This window comes from Silene latifolia, chromosome 7, assembly GCF_048544455.1.
Source record: "Silene latifolia isolate original U9 population chromosome 7, ASM4854445v1, whole genome shotgun sequence".
Lineage (NCBI taxonomy): Eukaryota > Viridiplantae > Streptophyta > Magnoliopsida > Caryophyllales > Caryophyllaceae > Silene > Silene latifolia.
The window spans coordinates 124,256,063-124,276,462 of NC_133532.1; the positions used below are offsets into that span (position 1 = coordinate 124,256,063).

At 36.8% G+C, this 20,400-nt stretch overlaps 2 protein-coding genes and 4 non-coding genes across 10 annotated transcripts; all 6 read left to right on the forward strand.

Moving 5' to 3' along the window:
- Nucleotides 1–405: 405 nt before the first annotated feature.
- LOC141592952 (calmodulin-binding protein 60 C-like) lies at nt 406–5,026 on the forward strand. 2 transcript variants are annotated; one of them, XM_074413850.1, is made up of 8 exons: nt 406–900; nt 1,968–2,043; nt 2,343–2,401; nt 2,521–3,014; nt 3,130–3,290; nt 3,372–3,575; nt 3,820–4,051; nt 4,320–5,026. In XM_074413850.1, exons 1-8 carry the CDS (start codon nt 767–769, stop codon nt 4,880–4,882), a joined length of 1,923 nt encoding a protein of 640 aa, XP_074269951.1. In that variant the 5' UTR covers nt 406–766; the 3' UTR covers nt 4,883–5,026. The 2 variants fall into 2 exon arrangements, with proteins under 2 accessions (XP_074269951.1, XP_074269952.1); XM_074413851.1 differs by having other exon boundaries at nt 464–900; nt 1,968–2,063.
- A 1,898-nt stretch (nt 5,027–6,924) lies between these two features.
- On the forward strand, nt 6,925–6,996 carry TRNAW-CCA (transfer RNA tryptophan (anticodon CCA)). Its single transcript has one exon. It is a non-coding gene; the product is annotated as a tRNA-Trp (tRNA).
- Nucleotides 6,997–7,085: 89 nt separating this feature from the next.
- Nucleotides 7,086–7,157, forward strand: TRNAD-GUC (transfer RNA aspartic acid (anticodon GUC)). Its single transcript has one exon. It is a non-coding gene; the product is annotated as a tRNA-Asp (tRNA).
- Nucleotides 7,158–7,684: 527 nt separating this feature from the next.
- On the forward strand, nt 7,685–13,591 carry LOC141592953 (benzyl alcohol O-benzoyltransferase-like). Of its 4 annotated transcripts, none has more exons than XM_074413855.1 (4): nt 7,685–7,934; nt 11,209–11,515; nt 12,069–12,333; nt 12,539–13,591. In XM_074413855.1, the coding sequence occupies exons 1-4, from the start codon at nt 7,870–7,872 to the stop codon at nt 13,114–13,116; spliced, it is 1,215 nt and encodes a 404-aa protein (XP_074269956.1). In that variant the 5' UTR covers nt 7,685–7,869; the 3' UTR covers nt 13,117–13,591. The 4 variants fall into 4 exon arrangements, with proteins under 4 accessions (XP_074269956.1, XP_074269954.1, XP_074269957.1 ...); XM_074413853.1 differs by having other exon boundaries at nt 7,685–11,091; nt 11,122–11,515; nt 12,539–13,590; XM_074413856.1 differs by having other exon boundaries at nt 11,049–11,515; nt 12,539–13,590.
- Nucleotides 13,592–18,645: 5,054 nt separating this feature from the next.
- TRNAW-CCA (transfer RNA tryptophan (anticodon CCA)) lies at nt 18,646–18,717 on the forward strand. The gene has a single exon. It is a non-coding gene; the product is annotated as a tRNA-Trp (tRNA).
- Nucleotides 18,718–18,806: 89 nt separating this feature from the next.
- TRNAD-GUC (transfer RNA aspartic acid (anticodon GUC)) lies at nt 18,807–18,878 on the forward strand. Its single transcript has one exon. It is a non-coding gene; the product is annotated as a tRNA-Asp (tRNA).
- Nucleotides 18,879–20,400: the final 1,522 nt, after the last annotated feature.

Here is a 20,400-nt window from a genome sequence, read left to right on the forward strand (position 1 = left end):
TGAGAAAAAGTGGTACCGAAATATTCTCATTTATCCATCCCTACAAAATCATACCAATCAGACCTTTGTTCTTTTCAGCTGAAATAAGCTAAACTGATAGTATAAGAATTAATTCATGAACATAACATAATAACGACATAATAACACGTGAGAAAGTAGTACAGAAATATTCCACCTCATTTTAACAACACAAATCAGGTTTCTAATTCACAAAATCTCATTTGTGACGGCACGTATCCGTCACTTTGAAGTGATGAATACCATTTTCCCTCACAAATGACCCAAATAGAGGAGAGAGGGAAGCACATGGAGGTGCCCCACCTTGTCCCCTATCCGTTTTGTGAGTGACATTATCCGTCACTTATTCCGACCCGTCTTCAGCAAGACTAATTATTTCTAATTTCTCCCTCAATTTTCCAACTAGATGAGTGAGTATAACTCAATAAAGCCGTCAATATTGAACACCAAAAAATCCCATTTCTTTCCATCAAAATCCCACATCATAAATTCATAATAAATCACTCAATTTTCTCTTTCTAAAATCAAAAGTAGTTAACTTTTTCCCGCTCAACTTTTCTTCATAAATTCTGTTAAATTCAACTAGTGGGTACCATGTATAAAGCATAAATTAGTTACTTTTTTTTTGGTTCATGATCTTAATCTTTTAAAATTCATTTTTTTTTATTTAATTGTTAATTTTAAATAAAGGGTATTGTTTATTTAGTGGATCTAGTAATAAAGTTGGAATCTTTTTGAGAAAATAATAATGCAAACAAGATATATGGAGAGATCAAAGAGTATGAATGGAAGAGAAAAGAGAAGTTTGGATCCGAATTCGAGTTCGGATGTTAATGGTGATGATGATGGTCAACCTGATCGTAAAAGACCTGCTTTAGCTAGGTTTATCTCATATCTTTATCTTGTTTTTATTTCCGCTAATTTAGTTAGTCTTGTGTAAGACGGTTTTACACAAACAATTTAGTTAGTTATTATTATTGGTATTATTAGATGAGCTACATAGCCTACATGAAACATGATTGAAAAAACCGTTTTAAGCTTAAGACGGTCTCAAATAATGCTCATTTTTGTATTGTTATGCTTTGATTTGGTTGGTTATTTAAGTGGTTTATTGATTTTTTGTTGGAATTGGATAATGGGGACTTAATTATTGCTTTATTAATGTTTAATTTGGTTTTATAATTGGCCATTGCCCATTTAGTAAAGTTGAGCACAAATTATAGACTAAGACGGTCTCACACCGTGAGATGGTCCATTTAGTTGAGAGTTTGAATTTTTTTGAGTACTGATTTCTTTTATTAAAGTGCTCCACAATTATTTGATGATTTAATAGTTGGTGTACTTCTGTAATGTCTGGCATATAGCTCTTTGATGCAGTATTGAGATTTGCTTTAGGATTTGTTCCGATTTTGTAATAATTCCACAGAAGTTTGATGAGTTAATAGTCAGGAGATGGAAACTCTGTATTTTTTTTTAATCAACAATGAGTCTCACTTGATACCGTTCTACTGCGTGAACGACTTACGTGTTCACCATGTTAGAGTATAAAACCGATCTTGGGACTCAAACCATCAGCTTAAGCTAAGCTTTTGGTTGAGTTGGTTCCTTGACATGGTATCAGAGCCAGTGTGACCAAAAGGTCAGCATTCGTGTGAGGGGGCGTGTTAGAGTATAAAACCGATATTGGGACTCCAACCATCAGTCAGAAAATAAAATTTGCATTTGATCATAATTGAAATATAAGTACATTTCAAAAAGCACAAATAGTTCTATCTTTCAAAAGATTCAAACTTTATTGTTAATGGGGATTTTTCGGTTAATTTTTTTGCTCTAGGGGATGTAGATTTATTGGTTTCATGGCCTTTAAGTTGATAATCTTGAGCATTGCTTTATATGTGCTGATGTGCATCAATGTTAATGTGAATTTTCTGAATTTCTCGGTTATGCAGTGTTATTGTTGAAGCCCTTAAGGTTGATAGTTTGCAGAGATTATGCTCATCCTTGGAACCCATCCTTCGGAGAGTTGTAAGATTTATCAAACTTATGTATGATTCTTTTCTTTTTAGTAAAGGACGGTTTGGTCCATTAGAGCTGAATTGAACCTTTCTCAATGATGATAGTCCTCTTGGAGAAGAAACTGCATTTCATGACTGGTTACTATTAAGGTTGCGACACATCTTAACCTTGTTAGGATTCATCCCGATTTTTGTTACTGTCGGTGGTACGGAATTAGTGGTTGAAATTAATCAAGGGGGAGAATAAAAACAGGTACTTGCTTGTATGTTTGTGTTGAATGTGTTGTTTCTTTCATGAATGTTGAACAGGTTAGCGAGGAAGTGGAACGTGCTTTAGCGAAATTGGGGCCTGCAAGGCTTGTTGGAAGGTACAGTTTACTTTATATTTTCTTGCATTCAATGTTACTTCTGAATCTAATTGCTGCATGAGCCCACAAGGCCAGGACTTTCCAGTTCCTAATCTTCGTCGATATTCTTTTTTATCCAGCTCTTTTCCCAAGAGGATAGAAGCATCTGATGGAAGGAGTCTGCAGCTTCAGTTTAGATCAAGGCTGTCTCTACCCCTTTTCACCGGTGGAAAAGTAGAAGGCGAGCAAGGGGCTGCTATCCACATTGTCTTAGTTGATGCCAATTCTGGACAACTTGTCAACACTGGCGCAGAATCATGCGCAAAGTTAGATATTGTTGTGCTTGAAGGTGATTTTAATGACGAAGATGATACTATTTGGACAGAAGAAAAATTTGAGAGTCATCTTGTGAAAGAGCGTGAAGGAAAGCGACCCCTTTTACATGGAGAACTGCAAGTGACGCTAAAAGAAGGTGTAGGAACTCTTGGGGAACTGACATTTACCGATAACTCAAGCTGGATTAGAAGCAGACAATTTAGATTAGGTCTCAAGGTTGCTTCAGGTTACTGTGAAGGGTTTCGTGTCCGGGAGGCAAAGACAGAAGCCTTTACTGTGAAGGATCACAGGGGGGAATGTGAGCATTTCAACCTCAAATTTGTTTGCTCGTCTTTTTGCATTTTCTTTCTCGTAGATATCTCCACTTCTGAATTTGTCGGTCTGACAGAATGCTTTACTGTTTTTGTCTGTAGTGTACAAAAAACACTACCCTCCAGCTCTAAGCGATGAAGTTTGGAGACTGGAGAAGATTGGAAAAGACGGGGCTTTCCATAAGAGGCTGACTAAAGCTGGAATAATTTCAGTAGAAGATTTCTTGCGGTTTGTTGTCAGAGATCCGCAGAGGTTGCGAAATGTAAGACTTTTTAGCAGCATGGTCTGATAATTATTTCAATGTTAGTGATTTTTTTCCAACCGTAACCCAGAGATATTGTAGATACTTGGAAGTGGTATGTCAAATAAAATGTGGGAAGCCCTAGTTGAACACTCGAAGACATGTGTCTTAAGCGAGAAGCTGTTTATCTATTACTCTGAGTGTCCACAAGGTGTTGGGGTGATGTTCAATAGCATATATGAGTTTACTGGCCTAATTGCTGGCGGCCAGTACTACTCGACTGACGCACTCTCCGATACTCAGAAGGTTAGTAATTCATTCCTTTCAATCATGGTAACCAGTTTATCCATTTTAGCATGGTGATTCTAAGATGAGCCTGAAACTAAGATCTGATACTACTTCTGTCTTAAGAAATCGGGTCATATAGGATAAAAACTTAAAAGGGATTTGGATTCTCTTTTTGCCAATTCATGCAAAGGCGGTAACTGTTGGATGCGTATTATGCCATAGTAAGATAATTCCGTCCCCTGAATATTTCGCTTGTTGGCAGATTTATGCAGATACCTTGATAAAAAAAGCATACGACAATTGGATGCATGTTGTTGAGTATGACGGAAAGTCCCTATTGAGCTTAAAGCAGAACAAAAACGAAGATACTTCCAGAATTGAAGCACCGATGACTCAACCAAACAACTACTACAACCATCACCTTTCTGTACCAAGTTTACCTGTTCCTCCTGCACCGGAGAAGCACCATGTTGATCCTAATCAAAAGATTGAAGGTTCGGATTTTATTCTGTGTTCATTTTTATTTATTCGCTGCATCTAGTTCATTTTCTGCCTTCATTGTCCTTCTATTAATGATAAATCCACAAAGAAACTAAGGATTCGGACTATGCATTACTCGATTAATGTATGGATATGGGAACTTTGCCCTAGTAGAGGATACGAGTGAAGTAAAGCGGTTCTACTTCTACATTTGTCATGCGGGTCTCCTGAATAATCGCTTCTGTTAATTTTAACCCTAACAACATTGCATGGTATTGTTAGGTCTAAACGATGCGGTTGGCGCAAGATACTCTGCCCAATCACATACAATGAATCCTAATGAGTCAATGCAATACAACACCACCTCCTATTTGCCTCCAAATCAATATATTGGTGCTTCTGGTCTAAGCCAACCGTGTAGAAACGATGACACATTGTCTCTGGGCCCTCCACAACCATCCTTCCCGGGATTCAATCCAGTTAGTACATCAAACTTTTACAGAGGCACCGAGGAATTGCTATCAGAGGAAGAAATACGATTGAGGAGTAACGAGATGCTTGAACATGACGATATGCAGCATTTGCTCCGTATTTTCGGGATGGGTCACAGTCAAGGTCAAAACCTGGTTGGCGCGACAGAAGATCTATACCCGTATTCATCATCAGGTTACGCACCCGCACCCTCGCCTGCAATCAACTTCAATTTTGACGATGATAAAGTTCGCTCTTCTGGTAAAGCTGTGGTTGGATGGCTGAAGCTTAAAGCTGCGCTTAGATGGGGGATTTTTATCAGGAAAAAAGCTGCTGAGAAACGCGCTAAACTCATTGAGCTTGATGATACCTAGTTAATAGCTCTTCTGGAACAGCTGAGAAAACCAGAAGTTTACGCGTCTAATCCAGCTTTATGTAAAGGTGTTTTGTTCGTTTTACAGGTTTGTACCAAAACTTTTTGTATTCATGACTTCTAATGCAATAATTCTCTGAAATCATACTGTTCGCATTGCCTAATTTTTTCGACAGATTTTATTTTGGCCACACACGCTATCATAATACAGATACACGATACAAACCATCACGAATGTGGCCAAGAGAAGCAAAGCGATAACAAGTTGTACAAAAAGTCGGAAGCTTGAAATAGAAGGCTATGGTTAACATGAAGTTTGCCACTGTTAGCCAGCCTCGAACGCCTGAGACGAAATGGACACTGTTTTGTGTCTTGACTTAAAAAACAAAGGCTTGATTATGACATTAACTTGGATTATGTGTGAACGAAAGTTCAGTGGGTCATCATATACATATCAGTCCGTCTTGCTTCAGATCGCCTTATTTCAGACCGTAATAAGACCTCTCACAAGTGAGAAGCACATGGGTGGTGGGACACCCCCATGTGCTTTCCCACTCACACCCTAAATGGATTTTTTGTGAGAGGAAATGGTATCCGTCTGACCATTTCAGACGGATATGGCGGTCTGAAATAAGAATTTGCATATACTTATATGTCAAGCCAATTCTATGATCAGGACCACATTAATAATAGGGCTAATTTCGGACAGTATGGACCGATTTAGAAGGGAAAAAATCGGGGTAATTCGCATTGCTTGGATATTGCAGAGGATATGAAAATATATAGAAGGGTAGAATTTATGTTTGTTCGGGATAAAATAGCATTTCCCGACATAAGAAAGACCGTATTAGAACACTTGACGAGGTTATCTTCAGACTTTATCTTGCAGTTTCCGTCTACTAATTTAATATTCTTAAACACTTTTTTGGGTGTAAAGGATGATTTTGAGGCGGACAGGTTCGAAACCAGGTCAGGACTCATGACTACCACATTTCATGACTTTACCAACTAAGCTAGCTGACAGGTTCGATAGGATTACACAGAATTCAGACACAAGATTCTTTTTTTTGTTTTTTCTTAGACTATGCAACAAACAAGACATAAGACAACAAAGGTACCATTCTTTCACAATACTAGAGCATTTCATGACAAACTCTAAGAAATGCAAGTAGGATAAGATGTACAATGTTATCGGGTCACACGTGACCCGACATTTGGGACTAGCCATGGCTAATAAGTGATGGACCACGGCGAGACGAGAGAAATGTAAGAGACAGTGAAAGATGGGAGAAGGGGTACTTCATTTACTGATGAGCACATGAAGTCATGAACTATCTGTATACAAAGTACATGTACATAAACTATTAGGAGTCTTAATGTTCATGGGTGGCCTTTGGCCACACATGTTCCCCAATGATTTCATAAATAAATGGTTGTTTGGTGTATTTTGGCGCCGAGCGGAATTACTTGCCTAGGGGACGCTAGGTAATTGAGAATACGTGTTGAGATTTGTTATTTCTGATGTTTAATTAAATACTTTAGGATTTTATATTCATGTTATATAATGTGTAAAATTACCGACAATATAATTCTTAATCTCCATGGCTAATAAATCTTTCTCTCGAGTACAAAACCGCTAATTTTATCTACTCGCAAAAATAAATTAAATTAAAAGAATAAATTGAATCGCACCAAAGTGAAGTGAATCAAAATTCTTACAAGAGAAAATCTTATTAACCTCATAATAAAACGGAGAAATACTTCAAAATAGGTAAAGTTTCAAATTATTACTTTCAAACTTACAAAACCACCCTATCATAACACCGTCTCATCAACAATGATCGTTAAAAGAAGAGCTCAATATATTTATTAGTTATTACTTTCTGCATCCCCATCAATAGTTAATTAATTACTCCTATTATTAATTAAAATTTACGTTGCATATTTCAAACAATGAGAAACGTTGAACGAGACGAAGGGAGCAAATAAAACGAAATAGATAAATGTGTTAGGAATAAACAGCAAAGAAAGTAAACAACAAGAGGATCCGTGGCGCAATGGTAGCGCGTCTGACTCCAGATCAGAAGGTTGCGTGTTCGATTCACGTCGGGTTCAATTTCTCGATCCTCAACACGGTCTTTTTACCGTCTGTGATTTATACTTCATAATTTATATAGTACTATAGCGCGTTTGAAAACAACAAGGTCGTTGTAGTATAGTGGTAAGTATTCCCGCCTGTCACGCGGGTGACCCGGGTTCGATCCCCGGCAACGGCGTTTTTTTATTTATATATTTTTGGGTCCACACAATTCAGCTACTCAACACTACGGAATTTGTGTCCCTCTCAGAAACCTAAATTTTCGTACCTACGTGATAAATATAGCTACAAAATTGTGTTCAGACATCACGTCATACTCTTGGCATCTGGTGCATCGAGTTCAGGAGGCCAAACACCGAAAAATAAATATGAGGTGCATTTTCACAATAGTAGTCAACAAACTGCAGCTATGAAAATATGGACTACTGTGCAGTCCAGTTTTATAAGCTTAAAATGAATGTCTCTGGGATTATTAAACACGGCCGCAATCCTTGGTTACTGTCAATTTCTTACCAGAACTCCATTCAAATCACGTCTATTAATTTTTTTCGTTTAATCTGATTCCCGGTTTTACAGCAGTGTCTCACTCTTTTGACTTTGTTGATTAGACGATTCATGGCAGTCGACCCTAAATCATTTTGTACGAGTATGCACTAAATACATCAACTATAAATAAGTTACGTAAACCTTGATCAAATTGAACCCAAACAAAAAAACAAACAGTAGTGACATACAATAATATTACTAGTAGTAGGATGTGATAGCTAAGGCATTGGTTTCGTACTATCCATTGGCAGGGCGGCTGAGGGAGACGAGCGAGGGGAAGTTGGTTGTTGAATGTAGTGGAGAGGGTGTTCTCTTCATTGAGGCCGATCCTTTTCCTTGCTCTGATGAGCTTATATATGATGTTACTGGCTCTAGTGAAATCTTGCACTCGCCTTTGCTTCTCATTCAGGTATATTGACTAGTAAAGTACTAGTAGACCTGTCAAACTGATCGGGAAATGAGTTGGGCAAATACGAGTTTAGGTTACGTGAAAGGTTACCACCAGTAACAATATATTGAGTCTGTTTCAAACTTTCAATCATTTGTACATTTGATTAAGATACCTCTCACGAAAAATATAACAGTAGACAAATAATAATTGAGACTACGGCAAGTATAATTAATTACCTTGTTAATTAGCCCAATGTATCTAAGGTACCTTGCAAATGGACAAAATTTGTGTAAAATGATTTTACGCGAACTTACCGTAAAACGGGATCTTTTAATAACCAATTTTAATAAGGTTGTGTTTGGATGCGTACCAATAAAACATTACTCCGTGTATGTAGTTTTTATGATGAGATGATTTATTTATCTTTTATTTATTTTCTTTGAAAAAGATATTTTAAGCACGAGCTTTCAACCTAGTATGACTAATAAAAATACAGCGGAAGTAGTAACTGTAATAGTAACAACGAGGGTAGTGAAATTAACATTATTAAATGAGAAAGAAACGATAATGACGGCCGGAGTAGTGAAAGTAATAGTAGTCACAATAAATGTAATGGAAGTCACAGTAGGAACAATAGAGAAAGTATGAAAAACTAGTTAACAATTCGATTTAAGTAAAAAAATTTATTTAATTAAATATGAGTTTGATAAAGTTAACGGGAATAGATATAGCCGTAAAAATAGCTGAGTAGTCAAAGAAACAACAATAACCGGATGAATAGTGAATATAATAGTATTAAGATGATATTTCTAGTATTAACATGATATTTCGTGAAAGTAATAATATTAACACCGGGAGTAGTGAATGTGTCTCATAAATTTTTAATAAATTCTATTTTTCATTTCATTAGAAATGGTAAACATATATATGAGTTAACTAAGTCTAGCGTAATTTTATTTTCTGGAAAATAAAATTTGGCGATAAATAGAGGTAGTGTAGACGTGGTACTAAGCGGAATTATTTGTCTAGGGGAAGTAGGTAATTGAGAATCCATGTGGAGAAAAGAAAAAAATCTAATTAAGCAAAAACAAAACAATGGTTTTCAAATTTCTCACCCTCACTCTTTCTCTCCCACCTTTTTTCTCCAAGAGCCAAATTCCCGATTCCTTTCTTCTTCAATTAGAAATTAGAATCACATCTTCTAATTCCCAAGGAACGGAATCTTAATTTCAACGATTAAGTGTTAAGGTATATGAGTATATGACCATTGATTTGGCTCCCATCTTCTAATTCCCAAGCAACGGAATCTTAATTTCAACGATTAAGTGTTAAGGTATATGAGTATATGATCATTGATTTGGCCTCAATCATAAGTCATAACCTTAAAGTTTTAGTTAAGATGGTTTTCTAATATGTTCTTAGAGCCTAGTGCTCTTGATAAAAGCTTAAACTCTTCAAGAATGAATCCTTTTCCGATAACACCATGCACCACCCTCACACCACTTTTTTTTTTTTTTTGATGACGAGGGGGTTGTGTCCCCCCGGGCCCATGCATTCCCGCACCACCACATGGGCCATGTAAGTCACCCCCTTCGGGGGCTGCAGTGGCCAAGTGATCATCGCCCCAGCTGGTAGTCGAACCCGGGACCTCTTAACTCCTGCATTTCTGCAAGCTTCAAGGTTTAACCCGGCTATCACTGGACTAACACCACTTCGCAACATTATAGGCCATCAACCTCTATGCTAAATTAACACTAAAATTGCATCATCTCACTACTAAAATTGACAACCAACCCTTTAATCACCGGTATAATATGGCCACAACCCCTTAGGAAAATCTTATTTTTGGACGAAACAAAACAACTCACTTCAAACCCGGCATGGCTCCGCCCAAAACCCACATACAAATTTACAATGCCTCTTCCGCTGCACTAAAGAATTACATTAAACCCACTCTAAATTATGGGCACTATCCTTCGGTCAATAAACCGGCCGCTACCAAATTTGACCACCATTAAAAAAAAAATCCCCTTTATCCACCACCGCTTAATATCCACTGCAAATCTACAATGTGTAATGTATTATTAATAGAATTGATATGGTATGTTATTTTTTACAATTTTGTGAAAAAACTATTACATGTATTTTTTTAATGGCCCCAATTTAAACTTTTGTTTAGGGCCCGAGAAACTTGGGAATGGGCATGTGTAGTATAGTGGTAAGTATTCCCGCCTGTCACACGCGGGTGACCCTGGTTCGATCCCGGCAACGGCGATTTTTAGTTTACTTAATTTTTTTCCCCCTCGAAACAGAATTCCGCCACTGTTCACCATGAAACAAAAAGTCTTGAGTTTATTAAACACTGTCGAAATCTTTAGTACTTGTCAATTTCTTACAAGAACTACTTTCTGTTTGCAATTAGTCTTGCTATAGACGGGTATATCCATTTATTACAATAGACCGGTCAAATACAATGAAAATGGTAATAATTTTTTGCCCCCACCACCCCATTTGTTATTTGTAATATTAGGAAAGTGGTATTATATTTGACCCGTCTTTCATTATAGACGGATAGTGTCCGTCTATAATGAGAATTTATGTTCTGTTTGTTCAAGCACCTTGTGGGCCATTCGAATCACGTCTATCAATTTTTTTCGTCTAATCCGATTCCTGGTTTTAAAGCAGAGTCTCACTCTTTTGTTTTAAAGTTTTTTTTTTTTTTTGGTGACGAGGGGTTTATTCCCCCCGGCCTAGGCATTCCAGCGTCACCACCTGGACCATGTAAACCACCCCAATTGGGGCCGCCGAGATAACCGCATGCATTGCTCATCCGTGGGTTCGAACACGGGACCTCATAATTCTTGCCTTTAAAGTTGTGTAGGCTTAATTTGACTTTTTTTTATTAGAGGATATTCTGTAGGCAAAATCAACATTGGTGGACCATCAAAGCAAAACGTAGTGACCTACGCAAACATTTTGGGATTAAGGTTCTGATGTTGTTGTTGTGAACATGACGAGTATGTGTCGAGACATGCACTAGATACTTCTATTATAAATAAATACATAGAACTAAGTACGTACCCTTTTGCTTATAGAAAGAAAAAAAAAAAAACTGACATACAAAAATGACAGAAATCAATGGTACAAACACAAGCTTAACATTCAAGGTAACAAGGCAGGCGCCGGAGCTAATCTGCCCTGCAAGTCCCACACCGTATGAGTCCAAGGAATTATCAGACTTGGATAATAGTAAAGACGTTCGTTATCTTGTCCCGTTAATCATGTTTTACAGGAACCCTACTAGTAATATAAACTTGTATTATTTGAGGGGATCTGACCCGGTAAAGGTGATCAAGGACGCAATAGCTAAGGCGTTGGTATGGTACTATCCGTTGGCAGGGCGGTTGAGAGAGACGAGCGAGGGGAAGCTGGTGGTTGAGTGTAATGAAGAGGGTGTTGTCTTCATTGAGGCCGATGCTGATGTCACTCTTGATGACTTTGGTGAACCACTTCATCCTCCTTTTCCGTACTCTGATGAGCTTCTATATGATGTTCGTGACCCTCTTGATATCTTGCACTCGCCTTTGCTTCTCATTCAGGTAGTAGCCCTGTCAAATTGGTCGACAAATACGATTTTGGGTTACGTGCTGGGGTTGTCAATTATCACCATTAACAATATATATTAATAGGAATATTTATAATAGTTCGGCCTCAACCATCACCTTAAGGTTTTGGTTGAGTTGGTTCATCTATCATGGTATCAGAGCCAGTGTGACCGAAGGTAACGGGTTCAAATCACGGCAACCTCAAAACTCCTCAAAAACTCGAAGTGGAAACCCAGCACACGGTACGGGGGAGCCGGTGCACAACTAACCACTCTTCAAGCCCGACGGACATTTGAGTAAGGGAGCGTAATAGGAATATTTATAATAGTTGTGTCTCAACCATCACCTTAAGGTTTTGATTGAGTTGGTTTCATCTATCATATATATATATATACCCAGCGTCCCAGCCTGTTTCAATCATTTGTTTATATTTATTTTAAATATCTTTCACAAAAATGTAATGGTAAACAAATAATTGAGACAGTGACACGTTAAAGAACATACATTAACACCAGTATGCAATTATCTTTTTCCATTTTGAAAGCAGGTGACCCGATTGAAATGTGGAGGGTTTATATTGGCACTTCGTCAAAACCACACAATGACAGATGGGATTGGATTAGTACAATTCTTAAATGCAGTAATTGAGCTTGCGGGTGGTGCCAAACGCCCATCAATTTCACCCGTATGGATGCGTCACCTTCTTATTAACTCACCAGGCCCGTCCCAGGGTAGTGGGCAAGATGTGAGCTACGAGTTTAATCGTATTGCTTTCCCACTTGGTGATTTGGTTCACAAGTGTTTCTTTTTTGGTGAGCTTACGTTTTAACACTTTATTTTCAGAATTCTTTACCGTATAGTAAGAAATTAAAGTTTTCTTTCCCACGTGTGGGGTCTGTATAATGTGCCTGAGAAGTGTGAGAAGGTGATATTAAAACTCAGAACAGGCGTACAGCCAGTAACGTCCTAACAATAGTGATCATTTTAACTATAGTCGATGTTGTATTTATTACTCAGGGTCGACGGAAATGGCTAGCCTACAACAATCAATTCCGCCATCAACAACAACATTCGAGCTCATAATCGCCCACCTATGGCGATGCCATACCATGGCCTTGTACAACGATCCTCAAGAGATAGTTCAACTAAGGTTCGCCATGAACACCCGGTCAAAATACAACCCTTCATTACCAGCAGGATATTATGGCAATGTTATTGCCGCCCCGACAGCACAAGCCACGATAGCCGAGCTCTCTGAAAACCCTTTTCAATACACCGTTGACCTTGTGAAAAGAACTAAAGAAAATGTCAATGTCAATGAGGAATACTTGAAGTCCTTGGCAAATCGTATGGCAGAGGCAGTCAGTAGACTTACAGTATCTGATCATAGACGAATTGGGTTTAATTGTTTGGATTTCGGTTGGGGTCGACCTGTTTATGGTGGGTTCGCAAGAGGCAGCGACTTTGGCCGGTATTTGGGATATGCTACTTGTTTTGCACCTTTTAAGCACCTTGGGAAGTCAGGGGCTTTGGTACCCATTTGTTTGCCACGCTCGGCTATGAAGAAGTTTGTTAAGTTGATTAGTCTTGTATGAAACGGTTTTATGATAAATAGTCACTCTAAATAATACTCCCTCCTATTCTGGATAATAGTCCCATTGTGGGCATGACACGGGAATTAAGGAAATGAGTTAACTAATGTAAAATATTGTGGTGGGTGAGGTAATTGGAGAGAGGGAAAGTATTGTGGGATATTATTGTGAGTGAAATGATTAAAATAAGTATTGTTTTGGGTTGAGGTGGGGTATTGTTGTGGGGTTGAAGTGATTAAAATAAGTATAAAAATTTACCAAAAATAGACAATGGGACATTATTGTGAATAGACGGAAATGGACAATGGGACACTTATGTAGAATAGGAGGGAGTATAACTGTTCGCTATTACACTCCAATGTTGGTTCTCTTTGAGATCTGCTTTTATCGTTGACAATTATTTATAATGTCCTCGATGCGAGTGCTCTGCTGAAAAGGTACATGACTGATTAAAGATTTATTCCATTTGTATGGACAGAGATTATCGAACCCACAACCTCATGGTTGGGGGATGAGGGGATAAACCATACCGTATTGTATACACTATTATTCGAGTTATTGTTTGAGTGAAGTAAAGATAAATAAAAGTGCAATGAATAGTAAACAAAAGTAAACAACACCACATTTTTTTAAATGGTTATTCAATCTTTATTTACTCCAAGATCTACGTTCATTATCTCTTACTAATTGTTTCAACACAGTAATCTATCTACTACTCCGTCAAGTCGTCAACTACCATGACTAAGGTTGATAATTAAAGCTATTTTCATGTGAAATTTGAAATAGGCAAACACTTTTACCCCTTTTTCCATAAAAATAGCTTTAAATATTTCTATTTTTGATTTCTTATCACGTGCCTAGTGGGGACATGATAGAAAAACCCTTTTTTCACATAGACTTACTTAGGGGGTGTTTGGCCAAGCTTTTTAAGTGCTTTTCTAATTGTAAAAGTAGAAGCAGGGTCAAACACTATAATTTAGGTAGATAAAAAACTATTTTTGAAAAGTCAGAAGTTAATAAAAAGCTACTAGAAACAGAAGCACCAAATTGATGCTTCTGCTTCTACTTCTCCCAAAAACTCTTAGGATTATGGAAACTAAAAAAAAAACTAAAAAGCAGTAGTAGACCAAACACATCAATTTGTTAAGAAACTATTTTTACAAAAGTTAGGCCAAACAACTACAACTTTTTCAAAAAGTAGTTTATGAAAAAACTCATTCTAGAAAGTAAAAGTTATTTCACATAAACTAGGCCAAACAGCACCTTAATAATACTCCGTATAGACTTGCTAAATATACTTAATAATAATATAATAATAATAATAATAGTATATAATAGTGGTAAATAACCTAGACTAAACTTATGTTCCCCCGAAAAGATTACGGTTACACTCGGTGTATAGAATATTATATACGCTGTGAGTAAAGTTACGACATGTGGCATTGGTGGAATATGAGATTTTTTAAGTTTGATTTTGTCAAAATTTGGGAGCCAAAATTCAGAAATGCAATTTCAAATTTAAAAGGGCGACACTCGGTGTTACCGAATTTGAGTAACACCCTAATTAAAATAATAAAATTAATATAAAGATAATTTGAATATCTAACCGAAGTGGCTTGGGTCTAGTGGTGCGCGGGAGTGCCTCAAAGCGTTGAAATTTTCGACGAACTGCGAGGTCCCGGGTTCGATGCCCTAGACGGGAGCACGGTGGCCCTATGGGTCTGTTAAACGAGGTGCCGGCTTTCCGTGCTGTCGCGTATCCTCAAGGTTTGGGCTCTCCGGACTCTCCTTATGATCTCTGGTGTAATGACACTCGCTATAGTTCTGACTAGGCGGATCCAATAAGGTTTGAAAGGAAAGCCATTTCCCTTGCTTGCAAAAAAAAAAAAAAAAAAAAATTGAATATCTAGATTTTGGGCCAAAAGCACAAAGGGTAAATATGTAATTAAAGTTTGCATTTATAAATTATGGTTGAAGTTCGAAGACACAATCAGTCATTATTGAATCAATATTGATAATTATAGAAATAATCAAACACATTATCATTCACGAGTCATGACTAGTGAAATTCACCGGATATGATTAATATAATTTACATTTTACGATTTTATTGTATTTTGATAGAAATAGTTCATGCAATTGCTAATGACGATGAACTAGTAATGTAAGATGAATGAATTGGGGCAAGTGGACGACACATGCATATACATTCATACTTTACCCAGTTGACATTCATACTTAAATTAGTGCAAATTTTGTTTTGCAAATTTGCAAGTATACATAAAGTACCACGCCATTGACGAGTCCGATCCAAATAGATCGAGAGGAAATTAACCTACCTAGCTCGTAGGCCATCACATCTATAAAATCCAATTTAACTACCCTCCTTATTTTTAGTATTCAGTTAAGTAGTTGTAGCTTGACATAAAATTCCAACAATACCCTTTTGTATATTAATCAATTTATAATTTTAAAACTTTAAAAAAAACCACAAATATGAAGTAAATTACAATTATGCCATGGGTGTTACTCAAACCGAGTAACACCGGGTGTCGCTATCTCATTTCCCTTTCCGAAATTACTACTATATATACCATAATTATTTAGATTGTTTAAAATATTATTTTTATTAAGATAGTATTATTTTGTGAAATTGTTTCATGTTTTAGATTTTCTCTCCTTAATAGCAAAGTTAATTGTCTTTTCCCTTGTTTAAAACAATCTGTCTACTCCACGCCAACCACGCGTCGCCGGCGACATCTCATATCGGCGATCGCCTCTAGCACCAGAAGTGCCCCTCAACTCCAACGACGCACCAGCGTACCTACAACTTCACCAGAAGGTAAGAGAATTGGTGATGAAGGTAAGAGAATAGTAAGTCTCTTCCCTTGTCTAAACGTATTAATCTCAACCTTGATTTTCAGCTAACAATTGGTGATGATTGATGAAGGTAAGAGAATAGTAAAGATAGATTCATGACTTCGTTGTTTCGAAAGCGGATGAACAATGCTGCACAATTTCACATCTTACGAATTTAATCAATGATAGTAGTGGTGTTAGCAAACCAACTCAATTGAAATTAAATTAATGTAGTTTATTAATTAATGAAACAGATTAATTTGACGAATTATACAACTCTTACGTTATTATTAATCAAAACTGACGATAGTAAAAAAAAAATTGACGTTATTAATCGATTTTTGCAAATATTACGCTATTAATCGCCGAGAACAAAGGTTAAGATGTACAATGTTATCGGGTCACACGTGACCGGACATTTGGGACTGGCCATGGTTAATAAGTGATGGACCACGGCGATACGAGAGAAATGTAAGAGACAGTGAGAGATGGGAGAAGGGTGGACTAAAACTCAAGGGTTGAAGTTTTAGCCTCGAAAATGACACGAAAACAGGTTGTTAAAGTGACTGAAATGCAAGGAAAGAAACAAGGATATGACTTAATCCGAACACGAAGCAATAAATTAAGCCTAAGGATTAGCCCAAGTACTAAGCAAAGGGTTCACCCAACTCCAAGCACTAAGCAAAGGAACGTCTTCAAGCACTAAGCAAAGAAGATTTTAAGTAGAAAGTAAAGCTTATAACTTGTGTTTTTAATTCATTCAAATCTGATTGTTATAAGGATAGGTGCTTGGTTTATACAGGGACCAAGGCTTTGATCTTAGCCATTCTAGAGTGCATCTAAGGGCCACAAATTACTCTACAATGAGTACAACAAACAACTATTTTATCTTACACAAACTGAATACAAAGACTAGAAAACAATAAAGCATAAAGTAAAGAGTAATAAAGTGAGTTCAGATTTGTTTGCTTGCAAAATGTCAAATAAGATGTGTAAGCCTTAAGAGAATGACCCTTGGCAACTGCAAATCTTCAAGAACAAGAGTTTAGGAGGACTCTCAAGTCGTGCCCAGCTCTTGTTTAGCCAGAAGAAGGAAGTTGAAAGCGACATTGCACCCACTCTCTAAAACAGCCTAAATTTGATAGACAAAATGTGTCCTTAAGCTACTTTTTGAATCCTGCATTTTTAGGACAAAAGATCCTAGACAAAGTTGCTTAAAACTATCCAAATAATCCATATTAGGCTTTGGCTTCATGACTTAAGCATTTGTGAAGCTCTTGGGCCTCAAAATAAAAGATGGACCAAAACCGGGTTCGAGAACATCTCAGGAATTCATTCGCATCTTGTAGGAGGCATATCTCTTAGCTCCGAATGAATCTCAATGCCCCTGATAGCTCGTTGAAAAGCTAATGAAGTTAACGTTCACCTCCAAAAAGAATCACCCTTAAGCATGAATAAATCTCGAGTTATTCAACTTTTAGTGCTGATAGGTCAGAAGCTGTCCAAAAACGCATAGGCTGTTTGCATCGGTCATATCTCAAGCTATAAAGCTGATATTGTGGTGATTCAAAATCCATGATCTATTTAAGACCTTAAGCTTTCCAATGACATAAGAATCAAAGGATTTTCACGAGTATAACTTGAGATATAAGGCTTGGAAGTTAGGCCCGCTGGTATGACACTTTAAAAAGCGATGAAATGCGTTCAATTGTGAACCATTCCTTGGACTGTTTCTTTTGGTTTAAAACGAATCACAAAGCAACAAATTTTGTTGCAAAGGGGTAGTACTATTGCTCTTGAAATAATTTTTGCATTATCTATTCTTCATTTACTGATGAGCACATGAACTATCTGTATACAAAGTACATCTACATAAACTATTAGGAGTCTTAATGTTCATGGGTGGCCTTTGGCCACACATGTTTCCTCATGATTTCATAGATAATTGCCTGTTTGGTGTATTTGGCGCCGAGCAAAATTACTTGCTTAGGGGGTGCTAGGTAATTGAGAATCCGTGTGGAAATTTGTTATTCCTGATGTTTAATACTTTAGGTTTTTATATTCATGTAATGTAATGTAATGTAATGTAATGTGCAGAATCACGAGAAAACTAATTCTTATACATTTAGAACATGACGGAGTACCAAACGACAATATAATTCTTAATCTCCATGGCTAATAAATCTCTCTCTCTCAAGTACAAAACCGCTAATTTTATCTACTCGTAAAAATAAATTAAATTAAAAGAGTAAAATTTATTCGCACCAAAGTGAATTGAATCAAAATCCTTACAAGAGAATTCATCAAAAAAAAATTCTTACAAGAGAAAATCTTATTATTAACCTCACAACAAAACAGAGAAGTACTTCAAAATAGGTAAAGTTTTAAATTATTACTTTCAAACTTTTAAAGGACTTATAAAACCACCCTCATCATAACACTGTCTCATCAACGGTGACCGTTAAAAGAAGAGTTTAACATAGTTATTAGTTATTACTTTTTGCATCTCGATCAATAGTTAATTAATTACTCCTATCATTAATTAAAATTTCCGTTACATATTTCAAACAATGATAAATATTGAACGAGAAGAAGGGTGCATAAGGAGTGAGCAAATAAAACGAAAGAGATAGACGGGTTAGGAATAAATAGCAAAGTAAGTTAACAACAAGAGGATCCGTGGCGCAATGGTAGCGCGTCTGACTCCAGATCAGAAGGTTGCGTGTTCGATTCACGTCGGGTTCAATTTCCCGTTCCTCATCACGGTCTTTTTTCGTTCTGTGTTTTATACGGTTTGGTTTATATTGTACTATAGCGCGTTTAAGAACAACAAGGTCGTTGTAGTATAGTGGTAAGTATTCCCGCCTGTCACGCGGGTGACCCGGGTTCGATCCCCGGCAACGGCGTTTTTTTATTTATATATTTTTGAGTCCAAAAACAGAATTCAGCTACTCAACAGGCAACACTACCGAGTTTGTGTCCCTCTCAGAAACCTAATTTTTCGTACCTAAGTAATAAATATAGCTACAAATTAAGCTTGGCATCTGTAATTTCGGTACATCGAGTTCACGAGGCTAAACTAAACACCGAAAGATAAATATGAGGTGCATTTTCACAATCTTAGTCAACATACTGCAGCTCTGAAAATGTGGACTACTATCAAAGCAAAACGTAGTAACCTATGCAAGATAATATGACGATTCATGTCAGTCGACCCTAAATCATTTTTGGAACTAAGGTTCTGTTGTTGCTGTTGTTGTGGTGGTGGTGAACGTGCGAGTATGTTGGTAGCTTAATGCCTTAATCGAGTTGACAGCTTAATCAAGATGACTAATTGACGAATGAGTTGGGCAAATAATACGAGTTTAGGTTACGTGAAAGGTTGGTGATTACGAATGTTGGTAGCTTAATGCCTTAATCGCGCCCTAGGCTTTAATTTAATCGAGTAAAAACTGCATCTTATTAACTTGCTTTTATTCTTTAGTATTTGCATTAGTTAATTTCATTTACTTGTTATTTAGTCTAGTTTAATTAGATAATCAACCACTCAATGTGTTATTTGACTTAGCTAAACATAAGAATTAAAACGATTAATACTGACATTTTCCCGATAAAATTAAGACAGAGAAAATGTGACAATTTCAGACCGGTCTTTTCTGTGTTATTTGACTTAGCTAAACATAAGAATCAACCACTCAATGTGTTATTTGACTTAGCTAAACGTCTCATTTCAGACCGGTCTTTTCTATTTGAAATTAAGATAGAGAAAATGTTACAATTTCACGATAAAATGTAATTAGTCCATGATAAAATGTTACCATATGTTTATTGTTAAAAAGTGACAATTTTAGTAACATTTTATCATTCAATGACCACTAATCATTATAAAATATACATTGACATTTTCCCGTCTTAAGTTAAGACCGTCTTAAGGAAGACTTAACAACAATGACATGTGGATCAAATTGACTGTGAATGAGCAAATTGTTCATCGAATACATTATTAAAATACAAAAGGACAACAAATGACTGAGACACCCAAAAATGGAAAAGGACAACAAATGACCGGGACAGAGAGTAACTGCAAAATGACGTGTCCTCAAGGTGTCGTAAGTCGTCGTAACTCGTAACTCGTGAGCTTGGTATCCGTAAATCCGGTACATTGAGTTTAGGAGGCCATCAAACATCGAAAGATAAATATGAGACGATTCGTTGTGGCAATCTTAGTCAACGTAATGCAGCTATGAATATAATGATGAATGATGAATGACTTTGATGATCAGAAGATATTGTATATATAAGAAATTTCTCCAGTTATAAATGAGTAGGTCCCATTGTTGTTAAACTCCCGATCCAGATTGTAGGTAGGATCTTAATTTTGTAGGATCTTACGATTCAACTTATGTCAAATTTTTTTAAAGTAGAATC

Bases quoted from the DNA above. Each gene is read 5' to 3' on its own strand.
- LOC141592952 (XM_074413850.1), top strand. From the start codon at position 767: ATGCAAACAAGATATATGGAGAGATCAAAGAGTATGAATGGAAGAGAA. The intron at 2,044-2,342 runs GTAAGATTTATC...AATGTTGAACAG, and splicing joins AACCCATCCTTCGGAGAGTT to GTTAGCGAGGAAGTGGAACG. The intron at 3,291-3,371 runs GTAAGACTTTTT...GAGATATTGTAG, and splicing joins ATCCGCAGAGGTTGCGAAAT to ATACTTGGAAGTGGTATGTC.
- LOC141592953 (XM_074413852.1), top strand. From the start codon at position 11,042: ATGACAGAAATCAATGGTACAAACACAAGCTTAACATTCAAGGTAACA. The intron at 11,516-12,068 runs GTAGTAGCCCTG...TTTTGAAAGCAG, and splicing joins CGCCTTTGCTTCTCATTCAG to GTGACCCGATTGAAATGTGG. The intron at 12,334-12,538 runs GTGAGCTTACGT...TTTATTACTCAG, and splicing joins TCACAAGTGTTTCTTTTTTG to GGTCGACGGAAATGGCTAGC.